Genomic DNA, 15,351 nt, shown 5'->3' with positions numbered 1-15,351 from the left:
GGGAAGCTATAAATTTAGTAATTCTGCTGCCTGCAACATAACTGTGAAGGAGGTGCTTTCCTCTGTCAACGGGACCATTGGGAGACACAAGGCCAGCGACTGAAAAATGTATTCTGACCACAGGCATCCTGAAGCTCTTCATACAATTATTCCTTATCATACTGGAGAACACAGTCTTCCCCTTCATCCTGTCATGGTCTGAGTCAGTGTCAAAAAGATTATGCGAAGTTTGGGGTAACAGGGGCAGAGTACTGGAATCGGAAGGATTGTCTTTTGGCTACATGCAGGTCAGTACCAAGTGCGATCTCGGTCAAGGTGGATTCTGCATGGAGTCAGATAGCACGATAGCACGATAGGCAGCACATCCTCCTCCAATGTCTATATCAGAGTTGATGCAAAAGGAACAGGCACGTGGGATGGCATTGGCATCAAACCTGATGTAAGCGGATCCTTGTGGCTCAAAGGTGGGCCACAGGCAGCCAGTAAGGTGTCGAAAAAACGTGCAGTGTGGCCTCTCTGAAGGCCTCTACTTGCTATGACGACGCTGACAGACCCAGGAATTCAGGAACACACAGGGACCAGACTCAGAGTTGCCTCCAAATGAGATCGGGAGCAGGACAGGAAGGCATGTTGACACCTCACCCCCTCTGGAGTCCGGGTGTGGCAAGAAGGGGCTTTGACGACTTATGCTTTTTCTTGGACATACCCGAAAATGTCGCACAACAATGATCTGTCGTGGGAACAGGTTCTTGCATTCAAATTTGACCAGTCGTGTTGTGGAGTCTTCTAGTGTTTGGTGAGAAAGTCTGGCCTCAATGTCCCATATAGACTAAGGTTCATCTGGGCACAGTTGTTGCAGGCCATGAAGTCGGGCTCCAACCCCAGAAATCATAAGCATACTTTTGTGAGGGCTGGTCACAGACATCTTAAGGTGACATTTTCCCTTGTACTCTGGTAAGTCTTAATAAAATTGGAGGTCAGACAAAGAAGGAGCTCCAGATCCACATCTGAAGGTACAGAAAGGGATTGATGTCCATGTGCATGGGTGGCGTTTGTATGTTGCTCCGTTCATCCCTTCCGTAGCGGAAACTGTCAGTACAGAGCCGTACAACCAGCCTACCAATGCACAGGAGTACTGCTCAAAATATTTCCGGATCCAGTATGACGTCTGGGTAATATTTGTGAGGAGTCTGTGGTTGGAATATCCATCCGAAACTGTTAATTTAAAATCAAGCAGCCAAATTAACAGTGAGTGCAGCCAAATTAAAAGTGAGTGCCCAAGCGCTCCTCTGTCATTCTGAAAGATCTTCACTGACTTCTAATTCATTTGAAGGCCTACTACTCTATTGCACACCCTCCGTTACCTGCCCAGAACACTTGGCTCACCCTCTTCCTTTCCTCTTCAAAATGGCAAATTTCATAAAGCTCGTTTTGTTGGGCAAAGATTCCCAGTATGCTCTCTTAAACTCTAGAACAGTCTCCTCATATATCTACAACTCTGCCCAAATTCGTGATTATGTACTTCAGTGCCAGTAAAGCTGCAGTTGTCAGATGCACAATACAAAAAGATTTTAACATAATCTCATTTATCAGTCAGTAGCTATAGATTTTGACAGCTTTGGTGGAACAGAAGGAAAAGAAGAAAGGAACCATATTCTGATCCATTCTTTACATTGTGCACCCAAGTGTCACAAGGAAACATAGTTGGAAATACTCCCCTCTGACAAGGCTGCCGATTGGACGTGCCGGTGTGAGGTAGTCATTGTTTGAATAGAGGTACCGTACCAGCAGCCATCTCTGAGGCATTTGCTATTTTTCAAAAAGAGAATATGGGAGCTCTGCTGTCCTCACCTATGTCCGCCCCTTAAAGAGAGACACAGGGATGTTCTTTTTGCTTCTGCCGACCTACAGATTTGTGGGCTGCAGCAGGTCCCTGAGAACAGCAAGCACTCCAAAGGTTTTCTGGGGAGCTTTTAGGGAAGGTGTTGTGTGGTGAACCCAAGAGGAAGAACTCATGGAAAGACCATGGCAGATATCCACAGTAACTTTGTCTCCTGAGCCACCGAAGGTCTCGTCAGAAGTCAACCATTTTTCCTTCCAACTACAACCTTGTTCTCTTTGAGGGCACGCTCAATGATCCTGTCCAAGAACTCCCAACATGTTGGTACAGTAGCGTTCTATACGAACTGTGTAACTAGTTGCTCTGTTTGTTATGCCCTAAGTATTGCAAACATTCTTTGTAGAGAGCTCCCTCGTACACTTTTTTGGGAGGAGCAGACAAAGTACAACCAAGTCCATTATAATGTTTCCTGGCTGCTGAGACCACAGGAGAGTCACAGGGCACAGGGACTGGTTTCCTTCAGCAAATGGGATCGGAATTATGGGGCTATTTTTTTCATCTTTCTCCTACTAATGTAATGGGGATAGGATAAAAAAAAGTATGTGATGGTCTTTGGTGCCTTACACTGACATTTTTCATTTATGTGAGGTGGTATAACTATCTGAATTGTAGGTCTTTTAAAAGGAAGGAAAATAGAGTATGCCTGGTAGCATCAAGAAATCCCAGAACCAAGGAGTCCACTAACCTAACCTGTGGCTTCAGTAGCAAAGTCTCAAATATTTGTGAAGTTTCGAAGAATAGAGCCACAGACGCTATATTAAGGCTGCAGTGCTTCTCATCTTGTGAAATGATACCATGTCATCCACAGTTGATACTGAGGAAGTGACTCTTGAGGCCTCACTGAACGTGCACTCATTTCCATAAGATGAGTTGCAACAAGATCATTCCCTGCTCTGTGGCAAATCCTTTGGGGAGGGTAGTGTGGGTGGGTGCCCTTGATATTTGCCTCTTTTCCAATCTGTATTCCCTCAAAAGTAAGGGATATCAGTCCTTTTTCCTTACAGACTTTCAGTCATCTTCCTCATCTGAAGGGCTTCTGTCTCTGCTAAAATTGTGTTTAGGTTTATGATACACTAGAGGTTGAACAGGCAGTGGAGAAACTATCATAAATAATGGGTGATGGCTCCTTCCCTGGCACCAGAAGGCTAGACATAAGTGGCAGCAGAATCTTCTGACAAGACAACTGTGGAGTCATCCTTCATGGCAGGGATGGGCAAAACTCCCTTAGAGGATTTAGGCTCTGGTGAAAAAAAACAGAACATGTATGATGCACATACATGGCTTCACCTTTTTGATGAGCCCCGGACAACAAAAGGCTCCCTCCATGATGCTGACAGAGAACTTGATGGCTTAGAGTACCACAACTCTGAGGAAGAAGCTCCTGCAGTCCCTGAAGTTGAATGTTTCTATGTGGACCTAAAGGTGGAACCTCTTGAATATGTACCTCTTAATATTGAGGGGTAACACTTGCGACTCGAGGTATGGCTTTAGAATACTAAAGGGTTCAGATGTAGTCACACCCACGTCAGACGAATAAGGTGGAGGTCCCACTGGTGGACCATAAGAAAGCTTATCCTACTTGTCTTGCTTCACCCTGCAACACCATCTTTCTGTCTCTGACATGCCCCTAAAACAACTCTACACAACTAAGAAATAAAACTTCTGGAATACAGGTGAAACAGAATTCTAGTACATCTTTCTATTGAAGTGTGGCGGCATAATAGCCTGAGAAGCAGCGGAGAGCAGGAGAATGAAATGCACAAAATATAGAAAGATAATGTGGAAAGAGTGTGATGCCAATAAAAGCCTCAAAAATGTTTTTTAGGCCGCAATTAGCCTTATAAAAGTGGCAGTGTTCAGCGATTGCGCTTAGTGAGCCAAACAAATTGACTGCTTTAATGATTTTTTAGGCTTCTTAATAAAGGTGAATGCTAAGAATATTCTCCTTAATTTAGAAGTCCAAAATAGTGTTAAGTGACTCAGAGAAACCAGAAGGCTTAATTCTCTGACCTGGACCTCCTATTGCCTAAGAGGCATAAAAACAAGTTTTTTTTGGTTCCAACTGATATCAAAAATCTGTAGTGTGTCAATATTCAATATCTTTCAGTTATTTGATCCTAGCCAAGGACTAGCAGCATTGTCTTGCTTTTGAACCCACGTTTAAAAAATACTAATTTGTTGGCCCAGTACAAAAGTCTAAACTTAAACACCCATCTAATGTACCAGTTGTTAGAGTATAATTATTTTAAGTATTTTGGTATGTGGTTCACAATCTTTCACGGCATATAAAAGTGACTGCTCTTTGAGGGGGTACTTAAAGGACCATTCAAAGAATGTCATTTAAACTGACAATCACAAAAGAACATTATCTGCAATGCTGCCATGACTCACTGGTTGGCTTCCAAAAAACATACTGGTGCATATAACTGCCGCTGGTTGTTTCCATTAGTTAAAAAAGGGTCAATTGGTAGTTAAAATGAGCAAACATTTTTTCAAAGTTTGAAATGCAAGACTCCCATGATTTGTTTTCAAGAATATTCATAAGAGAGCACACAGCAGAAGGGCAGAGTGAGCATTTGTCCAAAAGATAGCACAGCTCTTACTTGTCAACCTTAGTAGAAACGATCTTCTCGGAGTGTTTCAAGCGAATCCAATGAAATGTTCCCATTTTCCATTTTTCACAGCTGTCTTACCTGCTTGGAAAGGCTTTAGCTTGCCATTTTGTTCTAATGCTTATTCATTTTTTAAATGACCACAAAGTGATACAAAACACTGTACAAATAAATAAATATATGAGATACCAAGTAGTAGGCAATTACCTGTGGCACGGGTATCTTCAATAAAGTCATGAACAACCCACTCTCATGCACCTGATATAGCCAACAGAATAGAAGCAGAGAGGGTGGTATTTCTATCTACGTTTTTTCTCTTTTAAAGGGAGAAAAGACGTTTTAGCAACACTGCTACTACCCGTTTATCAACCTCCTTTTGATTTTCTATTAGTTTAACATACTGTGCTCATTTTTACTACAAAATGTAAAATGCTCCTTCTTCAAAGGCGTGTTTATAGTTCTAAATATTTATTGCTTTCTTTTGAAGGACTCCCAGGGGCCTGATGAATATCCATTATTTATGAATTTAATTAAGATACCCAAGAAGGCTGTTTTCTGTAAAAAGATGAAATCGTTGAAAAAACAGACAATTTGCTAAAAGCCATTAGGGAAGGACCTGGATACTTTAACAGACGAATGTAACTGGTGGCAACAAACTGGGAGCGATTTCTGATGACCCAGGCAAACCTTTTCGCAATCCAGGGTTGGACATCAAATATCTTTCAGCATGAGGAATTTGCAGGGGGTTAGTACGTCATTTAAAACAGACAGTAAATACAAAAACACCAAGCTGCCACTGAAAGCAAGGTGTTTTTTTATTGATTTCATTGAAAACATCACATAATGGTGGGAGCAAAACAAAAGGTTGCCCCTTCAACTGCCAAAAACATCTCTGAACAAATGAAAATAAAATAAAAATGACTGCATTATGATGGTTTAGAAGACTTGTACAAGGAGGGAAATATATATAACAGTTACTGCACTAATTACAGTATTGAAAAAGAAAGACAAAAAATATATATATTTATAATAATGTGACCCGCCAGGCCATCACACAAAAGTTGATGGCAAATGTATTCACACTGGGGTAATACTAACAAGTTAAAAAAGTGTTTTTCCTTACTGCAGCTTATAATAAAATCATTTTGTTCTCTTTGTAAAATGGATATTTGTATGTTCACTTGGTGAGTTAAAAACGTTAACAGATTCAGCACCATGTGTTTCAATAATTCTTTCATGTTTTATCCCAGTCTTCAAAATCGTGGAATAAAAATAGGGGAAGGGGCCAAACACAATGAAATATGGGGCTCAAACAATTTATTGGAAATCATGAACTGACACGGCCTTAGCATGGTAAATTAGACTACAAGTGCAGGAGAATTGCAGAGAAGTTAAAAACTAAGGGGACTCCGTAAGCCATAATTAGCACCACTTCAAGGAGCAGTTGGCCTAAACTTGAAAACAATTTGGTGACTTGGAAGCTGCCATGATGGAAAGGATTATATTGTGCACAGATGCAGTCAGTCTTCCTGAATCATATGCTGGCTCAGATGGTGTATTTTCCATCTCAAGTTTCTTGATAATATTAGAGGAATGATAAGGGAGAAGGAGAAAGCATAGATAAAATCATGCCCTGAGTTGTTAAACGACTTTCACGTCCAGCAGGGTAAACAAAGAGTAAATATGATGTGTCCTGCAGCAGTCCTCTGATGCTCTTCAGACAAGACTTGCAGGGGAATCCATATGTAGCGTACAATGCTCACATCCATACTACATTTTCAGGATGACCACTAACTACGCAAATAATTACCATTTAGATTAAATGCATGTACACTTGTTTTAAGAGGATATTGTGGGACAGTGGCATCCATGTGGTCCTAAGGGAGCAATGCTGGATGCCCTGAACTTGAGCAGCAGACAGAGCAGACTGGATTATTGCCTGTGATAGATAACAGAATTCTCTCTAAGTTTGGGCAAAGACAACCAGTTTCATGATGCCTCAAACATTTAAGAAAGTTGGTATTTTAAATGTCCTGGAACCTGGGGGTGGGGGAAGGGGCAGAGTTTAAACTGCCACCTATGGCGGGTGAGGGTTTGTGGAGAATCGAGCATACACCAAATCTCCAAAGAATTATCTAATGCTTTACCTAGTCAGTCCAAGAAATAGTTGTTGCACCATAGTGGAAGGCCAGCAGTGGACAAGATCAAGACATCCTATTGTATAAAATCTTGGGAATGTGGAACATGCAACAAAAAGTGAGAAACTGGCTCTGCATACTGTCTGCACTACTGCTCAATGTGCTGGGAGACATGAAACCTGAAAGCATACCTTTGTGAGAGGCAACCATTCACTCAGCAGCTAGTAATGCAGACTGTTCCATTTATTGTGCATTTGTTTATATACTGAACTATCGCATTCTAGTGGGAGTCTTGGACTTAAGCAGGGTAAACAGAAATGTTGTGTGTTACTCCTATGACGTTTTGATCAGAAATACACTGTACTATTAAAGATCAATTACAGTGACCATGGGATGAGGAAAGGAGGAAGTAACATTAGTAGTGGAGAATTCAATTGACATTTCACTGAAGAGTGCAGCAGACAAGCAGCCAACAAATGTGTAACCGTAGGCGGGTGCTGAACATGACAAGAGAATGGTAAATTGGAACGCTGATAAGCCTTATTTAAAAACTAGAGTAAAACAGCAAGTGTGAGTGGGTACCAACGTCATTGGCGAAACACAAACGAGATGTAATTGGACAGTAGGTGGGGAAGGCCTAATAAAATATAAGAAACTTGAAACAATTCTGGCAGGCTTCACACTAGGTTAGAGGCAATTAATCTAACACATCCATTTTTTTTTTTTTACCAATTGATCCATTATGCCAGAAAAGACAAGTATAGCGCCACTAGGGTAGCGTGGTGGTCTCAAACAGACAACCTGCTGGAGACAGTGCATTTCCAAGACAGAAGTCCTTTTCATTCCCTTTCCCCCGCACAGCGTTTTGTCAGTCAAGAGGGAGGAATCAGGATAAAAAATTTGCAAAGAGCTAGGGAAGCCGTTGCGACGACCGATAAGGGTAGTTCTTCATACGAAAAAAGTTTTTCATTTCATAATTGTCCAATAACGGAGTCGACGACACATCCCCCTGTCAACAGCATGATTTCTAGGGTCTTTCCTTACGGAACGCACAGTACAGAGAACTAACGGGTTAGAGCCGCTCCTAAGAGGGCGTGAACTCTCTCAAGAAGGACTGACAGTCACGGTGCTGCTGGTGTCTGGTAGTCCATTCTCCTGTGGCTCAGGGGGAGGTGTGATGGCTTGTTGTTTCTCCAGGGCTGTACTAGAATATCGGCACTTCGAAGAGCCACACTGGCAGCAGAAAAGTTTGCCTTTTATGTCCCAAAATCTTTCACCATAGTCGAACCTGCAAAAGCAAAAAACAGAAGCTTGTTATTAATCAACACTAACAGCACGTGAGACTGCAAATACAAGTGGCCTCTTTGAGACATCTTGTGGTTACCGGAGAACATGAACTAGAAAATCCATGCAGCAAATGTTCAATATAAACAAGTATCCATTTTGAGCTTAAGATATCAGACCTGGAACACGTGAGTATAGCAGAAGTTTGACTTGTAATTTGTGGCATTCTAGAAAGGTGTTATGTTATATCAGACGGCATGTGGCATGGGTCACAGATGAACACGTTACTTACCTCTGGTAACGGCTTACCAGTTATTGACTCTGGTCCTGATTTAGAGTTTGGCGGAGAGGTTACTCCATCACAAGGTGATAGATATCCTGTCCGGCGTATCGCAAGTTCCATGCAATATAAAGAATTGTAATACGGCGGATGGGAAATCAGTCATGTTTGGGACGGAGTAAGCCCCTCGGCCATCAGGCCCTTTATCTAGCCGCAGAGTTCTTACTTTAAGTGTCAGACTGGATCTGGTGTAAATGTGGACAGTACAATCTTAGCTAACCTGCTGGTGAATAGATTATTACACCTCATGCACCTCCTAGAATGACAAGATCAATCTGGCTTTATTCCAAGGTGTTCCACCACTGACAACCTCCGTTCTTCATTTAATATTACACATCAACTAGACCCTAGGCTGAAAATGGCGGCATCTAAGGTATTCAACACTCTTGAATTGTCTTTTAATGGCAGTGCTGACCAGAATGGGGCTGGGAGGTGTTGTGACTAGATGGATTAGACTACTCTATACAGACCCCCTGGCTCGTGTTCGGGTCAATGGAGGGATTTCTGCAGATTTTTCGATCAGTAAAGGCACAAGACAAGGCTGTCCCCTCTCCCTCTTGCTTTTCGCACTTACTGAGGAGCCCCTTGACTGTATACTTTGAGAATTGCATTCCTGGCGTGTGATTACTTTGGCGTATTGCTACACCTTACACTCTATGTAGCCAGATGATGCTCTCCTGGTGGTGTGGGATCCAAAAGATAATCTCTGCCCCATTATAGATGAGCTAACCAAATGCAGCCGCTGGGCAGGCTTCCAAATTAACTGTTCAAAGTTCATCCTAGATCCGCTTATGAATGCTACCAATCAGCCCTCATCACTTCCATTACAGTGGCGGACAGATCCAGTATGTTACTTAGGCATCTTGTATCATGTTGACCCTCTGACGATCCTGTTAGATATTTATGGGACATACACTGATAGTCCTGAGGGGGAAGGGGTTTCTGAAGATAACTTGTTCATCTGAAAGGTACTTCTAGCCACAGATTGCTTATCTTAGAATAGATACCAAGTAATGCCTCCCCGGAGGTGGGTCTACAAAACCAATTTTAAATAAAAAAAAAAAGTCCTGTAGGACTGAAAAGGCAAAGTGCCTGATGCAACAGACCAGACTGTCCGTACGGTAGTGTTTGATAAATGTGTGCAAGGAGGACCATGTTGCTGCCTGACAGATATCCAGGACAGAGACTGTGGGCTAATACAGTGGCCGCAGCCTTAAATCTGGTGAAATGAGCGTGCAATCCTTCAATGGGTTGCTTCTTGGCCAGTGCGTAGCAGATCTTGACACAGACCACTATCCATCTTAGGATGGCACGTTTATCTTTCTTGGTTCCTAAGTACCCAACAAAGAGTTGATTGTCCACCCGGAACGCCTTTGAGTGGTCCAGGTAGAATAACAATATTCTTTTTGGATCCAGACGCTGGAGTCTCTCCTCTTCTTTGTAGGGATGAGGCATGGCCTACGTGGAAGGGAGTCATAACTTTGTAAAGTAGGAGGCACTTGTCCAGAAGACCAGTTTGTCCAGGGTGGATAGAAGGTGGTGTAGGGAGGGTCAGCAAGAGCGCCTGCAATTTACTGACCCTCCTGCCGGATGTTATGGGCACTAAAAAGACAGTATTGTTGGGTCAAGAGCCTAAAATAGCAATTATGCAGAGACTCAAAGGGTACACATCAAGAAGGTGAGAACAAGATTCAGGTATGATGAATGGCTTTGGGGGAAAACGTGCTGCATGTCTTTAAGAAACCTAGCCACAACAGGAGACTTAAATAAAGCAGGATGATTTGGCAACCGCCAAAAAGCTGAAATAGCTGAAAGGTAATCTTAAGCTGTGCCCAGAGCAAGAGCCCTGCCGGACCAATGAGACAGCAAACAGAAGATCCTTGGGTAGAGGTGCAAAAAGTGCATCGATGTTGTGTAAATCACATCATGTCACAAACTTACCCCAACAGTATGTGTATACTGACTTGGAGGAAGGACGGCTGACTGCCAGAATAACAGATTTCGAGAGGAACCGCTCCATCTCCACGCATGAAGGTGAAGGATTGACGCATTCTGTCCCACATGATTTACAGGACTCACATCCTCAGACGCGAAAAGGCTGGGAAGCCTGTTGGCTGTAATGCAGGGCGGGTATGGGCACGGTTGGAGACCCCTCCTGTTGCTACAAGAGGGGCAAAGGCAGACTGGGGGTGAGAGGGGCCATAGACAAGCTCAAGAGCCTGGCTGTAGCTCTGTTGTTTTTAAAGTACTCCAGCGCTGAATCCGCCCTTTCTCCAAAAAGACAAGAGCCATCAAAGGGCATGTCCTTAAGTGAGGCTTGGACGTCCCCTAAAAAAACACAGTCATTCTTAGACAGATGTGGCACTGCAGCGCCATAATGATAAAATCACTGTACCAGTGAGTCAGTTATGCCAAGTACATATCATAGGTGAAATGCGCTGTCTCTCTCCCATCAGCAATAACTTGAGAGTTTGGTTCAGGACTCCTCTGGGACAATGGGCATCACTTGTGCAATTGAATCCCAGATCACAGGGGAATATCGGCCCAAAAGGCATGTGGTGTTCACAGACCACAGTGAAAGGCTGGCAGAAGAGAAGATTCTCTTTCCAAAGGTATCCTGCCTTTTGGATTCCCTATTCGGTGGAGTGGTACGGAATGTGCCGGGTTGACCCTAGAAGAGGAGGCGTAGACCACCAAGCTCTCTGGAGCGTGGTGCCGGGTAAGGAAACTGGGGTCTCCAGAAGTGGGGTGATGGTGGCGAACAATTGCTCAATGCACAGGAGTTCCTGTGCAGGGTGTAGACCAGACCCCGAGCAGGATGTCGATAAGGGCTTAACTAAATGGCAGAAAGGTTCGGAGGGCGAATACTGGCTGAAGCACCTCTGATGGTAATCATAAGAGTCCTCAGACCCCTCCAATTCCACTCCGTCTCCAGGCCTATCAAGAGAAAAAGGCACTGGCTCTGATTTGGAGACTATTGTCTCGGTGCTGGGACCAGTGTCAGGTGGCTCCCTACAGCTCTGTGACAGAGTAGCGCATAAGATTGGGAATAGCACCGATGTGGGGCTCCGGTGGCACCGGTACAAGAGCAGCCATCTCGCCCATGGCTCTGAATCCAGCAAGAGATCCATGGGGCCAACTGGCGCATAGGATGAACCACCAATGGGGATTCAGTGGGGGCCCCTCCAGAGCCCATGGGCTCGAAGCACTCTAGAGCGGCTGGTCCACCGAAACATGTGGTGCATGGCTTCATAAAATTCTTTGAGCAGAGCAGAGCAGAGGTTGCTCCAGTTCCCAGAGTGTCAGACCCCGACTCAGGCTCTGCCTAAGCGCTAGGCCTGGAGTGCTGAAGCTTCCGCGATTTTCCAGACAACTTCGACGGGCGCAGTGATGTCAAAGACCTCTTCGACTTCCTGGATTTGTTAACGTTTATAGGACTTACCTGATGACTTGGAGTGAGATGACAATCACCAGGTGTGGCTCCATGATCCAACCAGGGACCTTTGGCGCAACTGCGATTTTGAGCGTCAAGGGGTTGTCCAATGTCGGGATCACTCCTTCAGCGCTTCCCGATGCCTGACGCAGCAGTTCTTGCAGCTCTTGGAGCTATGGTCACGCTCCAAGCACCACACACACACTAAAAAGGGTTCTGTCACAGACATCTGCGACTGGCACCACATGACTTGAAACCTACCGGTTTCTTGAATGTTATTCTCACACCAGGAGAGAAATCTCTCAAAATAACTCAACAACGATAACAAAAAAGTCAATCAAAAATGGCTGAGGGTAGCTCAGACAGGAACAGCGCTATCTGGGGTGGAAAGGAAAGAAGTGACATCAGTGCTGGTGCCTATACATGTACTGTGCATGTCACTTTTGAAGCGAAGACGAACAACACTACCTACCATGGCGCAAGCTAATGCTAAAAAATCTTCAGGATCCAGTTTGACACTTGGAAATTATTCTAAGGTAAGCAATCTGTAGCTAGAAGTCTCTACCAGATGTTTGCCTTCAAGAGGGAAAAGAGGAAATGTACAGGATTTTCAATTCAGCTAGACAAGACAGACTTAAGAAAAACACTTCCTCTCTGATGAACGAAGATAAGGACGAAAAAGGATCTGGTCTCGAGGATAAGTTCATTTACATTAGCTAAAGCTAGGTCCTGCTGTTGGATTATCTAGCTACCCACAGATTTGTTATCTTTAGAATTCCAGTATAAGCTAGACTGATTCAGAAAACGTATCCAACAACTACACATGGGTACTGATGAAGGGCATCATCTGAATCCCAGCAGCCTTGTCCCACTTTCAGACGTGCAAGAGCTGAGCCGTAAATAGGAGAGCCACCCCTGCACGTTGACATCAGTTAACTAAGAATTCTATACCCTCACAGGCGGACCATCAGAAAAAAAATTGAGAAACTTGAGGTTGTGCAGAATCAAAAATTGAACTTTAGTAGTGAGGAATCATGCTTAAATTAAGCGTCCCCAAAAAAAGCATTACCAGTGGTAAGCAACTTGTTCCTTCAAATTAATTATCCAAAAGGTGGAGGGGTCTGAAAAGTGGGCTTCGAACCAAGAAAACCTGCAGGACTCATGAGGCAAAAAGTTGCCCCTGGCCTACACCCCATCTCACCCCTCCCTTCTCCCCTCAACTGCCCCCAGCAACACCACCAAGTGACATGAGGCTCAAGGCAGTAATACCTGGTGAAGGTAGCCATGTAGCCACATGAGAGATCTGCCCGTAGTGGTTTTAGCTTTGTTAGAAGGAGCCATAGGTCCTCAAAAGCCTCATTTCTGGCCAAGGCTTTGCACATTTCTATGGAAAGATTGTTTCATCTAGACAAGGTCCAGTTCTGATTAGCTTTTTCTTTCTAAACACTAGGGAAGTCCATAAAATGTTAATCCTACACTTGGGTTCTCCTTCTTGCTTTTGTCAAGACCTCCTTTAACAGCCAGTTGTTCAGGTAAGGGAATATATGCACTCCTGACCTGCGAAAATCAGCCGTAACCACCATCATCTTTGTAAATACACAGCGGGCTGAGGTGAGGCCAAAGGGCAGGATCGTAAACTGAAAATAGTCCTTGCATACAGCAAAGCACAGGAAATGTGAGTGGGATTGTAGGACAGGTAGATGAAAGAAAGTGCCCTATATCCTTGAGGATCTGACTGGTAAAGTTAGTGTGTGGACTGAACATTACTGAAATCCAAAGAATAACAAGAAAATGCTTTAACTTGTTCTCGAAATACGCCATTATGACTTCTTACTGAATTTCAAAAATGGAAGTTCATGGCAGAATATATTTTCGTTAACTTGCAACAGATTACTATTTAATAGTATCATAGCGCTGCACGTGTGTAGCAACTCTATACATCTGAAAAAAAGTAAATTATTCTTCCAGATTGTTGGTAAAGCAAAAGAACCTGCTTTTCCTGTCTAATATTTTTAGTGAAACATTCTAGCACTTCTATCAGGTTGTGAAAAAGTCAGAAATTGGTATAATGCAGTACAATAGGTCCTCATTTGTGAGAGGAAGACAACATGCACAAGAGACACAAAGACTGCATACAGTATTCAAAAAGCATGAAGTAATGAATTTGCATGAAAACTAGAACCTTGACACCATACAGCTATAATAGCCCCTCCACCCTATAAACATGGTGTAGGAAGCTGGCCTGCTGTGTGGGGGGTACCCCGGGTACTTACACCTTATACTAGGTCCAGGTATACCCTATTAGTGAAGTGTAGGCAGTGTCTAGAAGCGAGGCTCTCGATAGGTAGCTGTGGATGAGCAGCCAAGACTTATCTAGGAGATATGCAAAGCTCACAAAATACCACTGTAGTAACACAGCACTTATACACATGAAAGAAAACACTCAGTGTTACAAAAATAAAGGTACTCTATTTTAGCGACAAATACCAAAAAGTACTAGAGAAGAAACCTAGATTACACTAGTAATCAGCAATAAGCATAAAAAGTATTAGAAAACAGTGCAAATGGTGATAGACAATAGTCACCCTAAGGGGAGCCCAAACCATATGCTAAAAAAATGGAATGCGAACACGGACCCCCACCTAGGCAAGTGGAATGTGTAGAGGAGAGCTGGGGGCACTAGGAAACCCCAACGGTAAGTACCACAGTGCCCCCTAGGGACCAGGAGGAAAGGATTAAATTACTAGTTCTGATGGATACAACTACCTGTGGATTCCTCACCTCATGAATACTCCCATGGCGCCAGCATTCGACGGAAATCTTCTTACTAGTCTCTGCACGTCGACGAGGACGTCACTCTAGCCCACGTGACGCCGTCTGACGTCATACAGGCAATAAGAGGTCCTCGACGACGTGCGGACGTCAGTTCCCTTTTTTCCGTGCATTCGAAACGGTTATCTTCGAGGGAGCAACTGTTACTCTTGCGGTTACAGTGTATATCTTTCTGCGTAGTCTTTCGCTGTGGAAATAATGTCGCAGAGGAAGTCTGGATTTAAGCCTTGTCGTGAGTGTGGAGGCAAGATGTCGGTGACGGATCCTCATTCCGATTGCCTTTGGTGTTTGAGCTCCGACCACGACGTCTCAACTTGTGATTCATGTCAGCACATGAATCCGAAGGCCCTCAAGGAACGTGAGGCGAAGCTGTTTATGGCCAAGTCAAAGGGGAAACATCACAAGAAGTCTTCTTCCCCAAGACATCGGCGTCATCGAGACTCCCGGCGCCGTAGAGAATCTCGGCGTCATTCAAAGGAGACTCGTTCCAGGTCTCCGGATCGGCGCCGAAGGACATGGGAGGTCAGTCCCACGGTTACGCCGCATCCTTCGACGCCGTTGCCCTCTCCGGCGTCTCCAGCTTCACCTGGACAGGCGTCGGTGATTGAGGTATTGGAGCCTCAAGTGTTTTCTCCGGCGCAGACGCCGAGGCCGGCGTCGGGGTCGCCTCCGAGACAGGCACCCCAGTATCCGGCTTTTCCCACCCCTGGAGCAGATAGTTCCGCATTCTTGAATGCGATGTATGCCATCTTCCAACAGATGGCTCCAGGAGGTGCTCCGGCTGGGCCTTTGTCCTTTTCTTTGGGTGATCC

The 15,351-nt window shown here is 44.2% G+C and overlaps 1 protein-coding gene across 15 annotated transcripts in view; it reads right to left on the bottom strand.

Moving 5' to 3' along the window:
• Positions 1-5,309: 5,309 nt before the first annotated feature.
• Positions 5,310-15,351, bottom strand: part of EHMT1 (euchromatic histone lysine methyltransferase 1) — an 800,236-nt gene continuing 790,194 nt past the window's right edge. For all 15 annotated transcript variants that reach the window (XM_069241478.1, XM_069241487.1, XM_069241485.1 and 12 more), the window contains one exon: positions 5,310-7,938. In XM_069241478.1, the coding sequence (XP_069097579.1) occupies positions 7,755-7,938 (184 nt within the window). In that variant the 3' untranslated portion in view covers positions 5,310-7,754. The remainder of the gene's footprint in view (positions 7,939-15,351) is intronic.

This window comes from Pleurodeles waltl, chromosome 6 (genome assembly GCF_031143425.1).
Source record: "Pleurodeles waltl isolate 20211129_DDA chromosome 6, aPleWal1.hap1.20221129, whole genome shotgun sequence".
NCBI lineage: Eukaryota > Metazoa > Chordata > Amphibia > Caudata > Salamandridae > Pleurodeles > Pleurodeles waltl.
The sequence above is the reverse complement of the archived record's forward strand: the minus strand, read 5'-3'. Positions and strand labels throughout refer to the sequence as shown.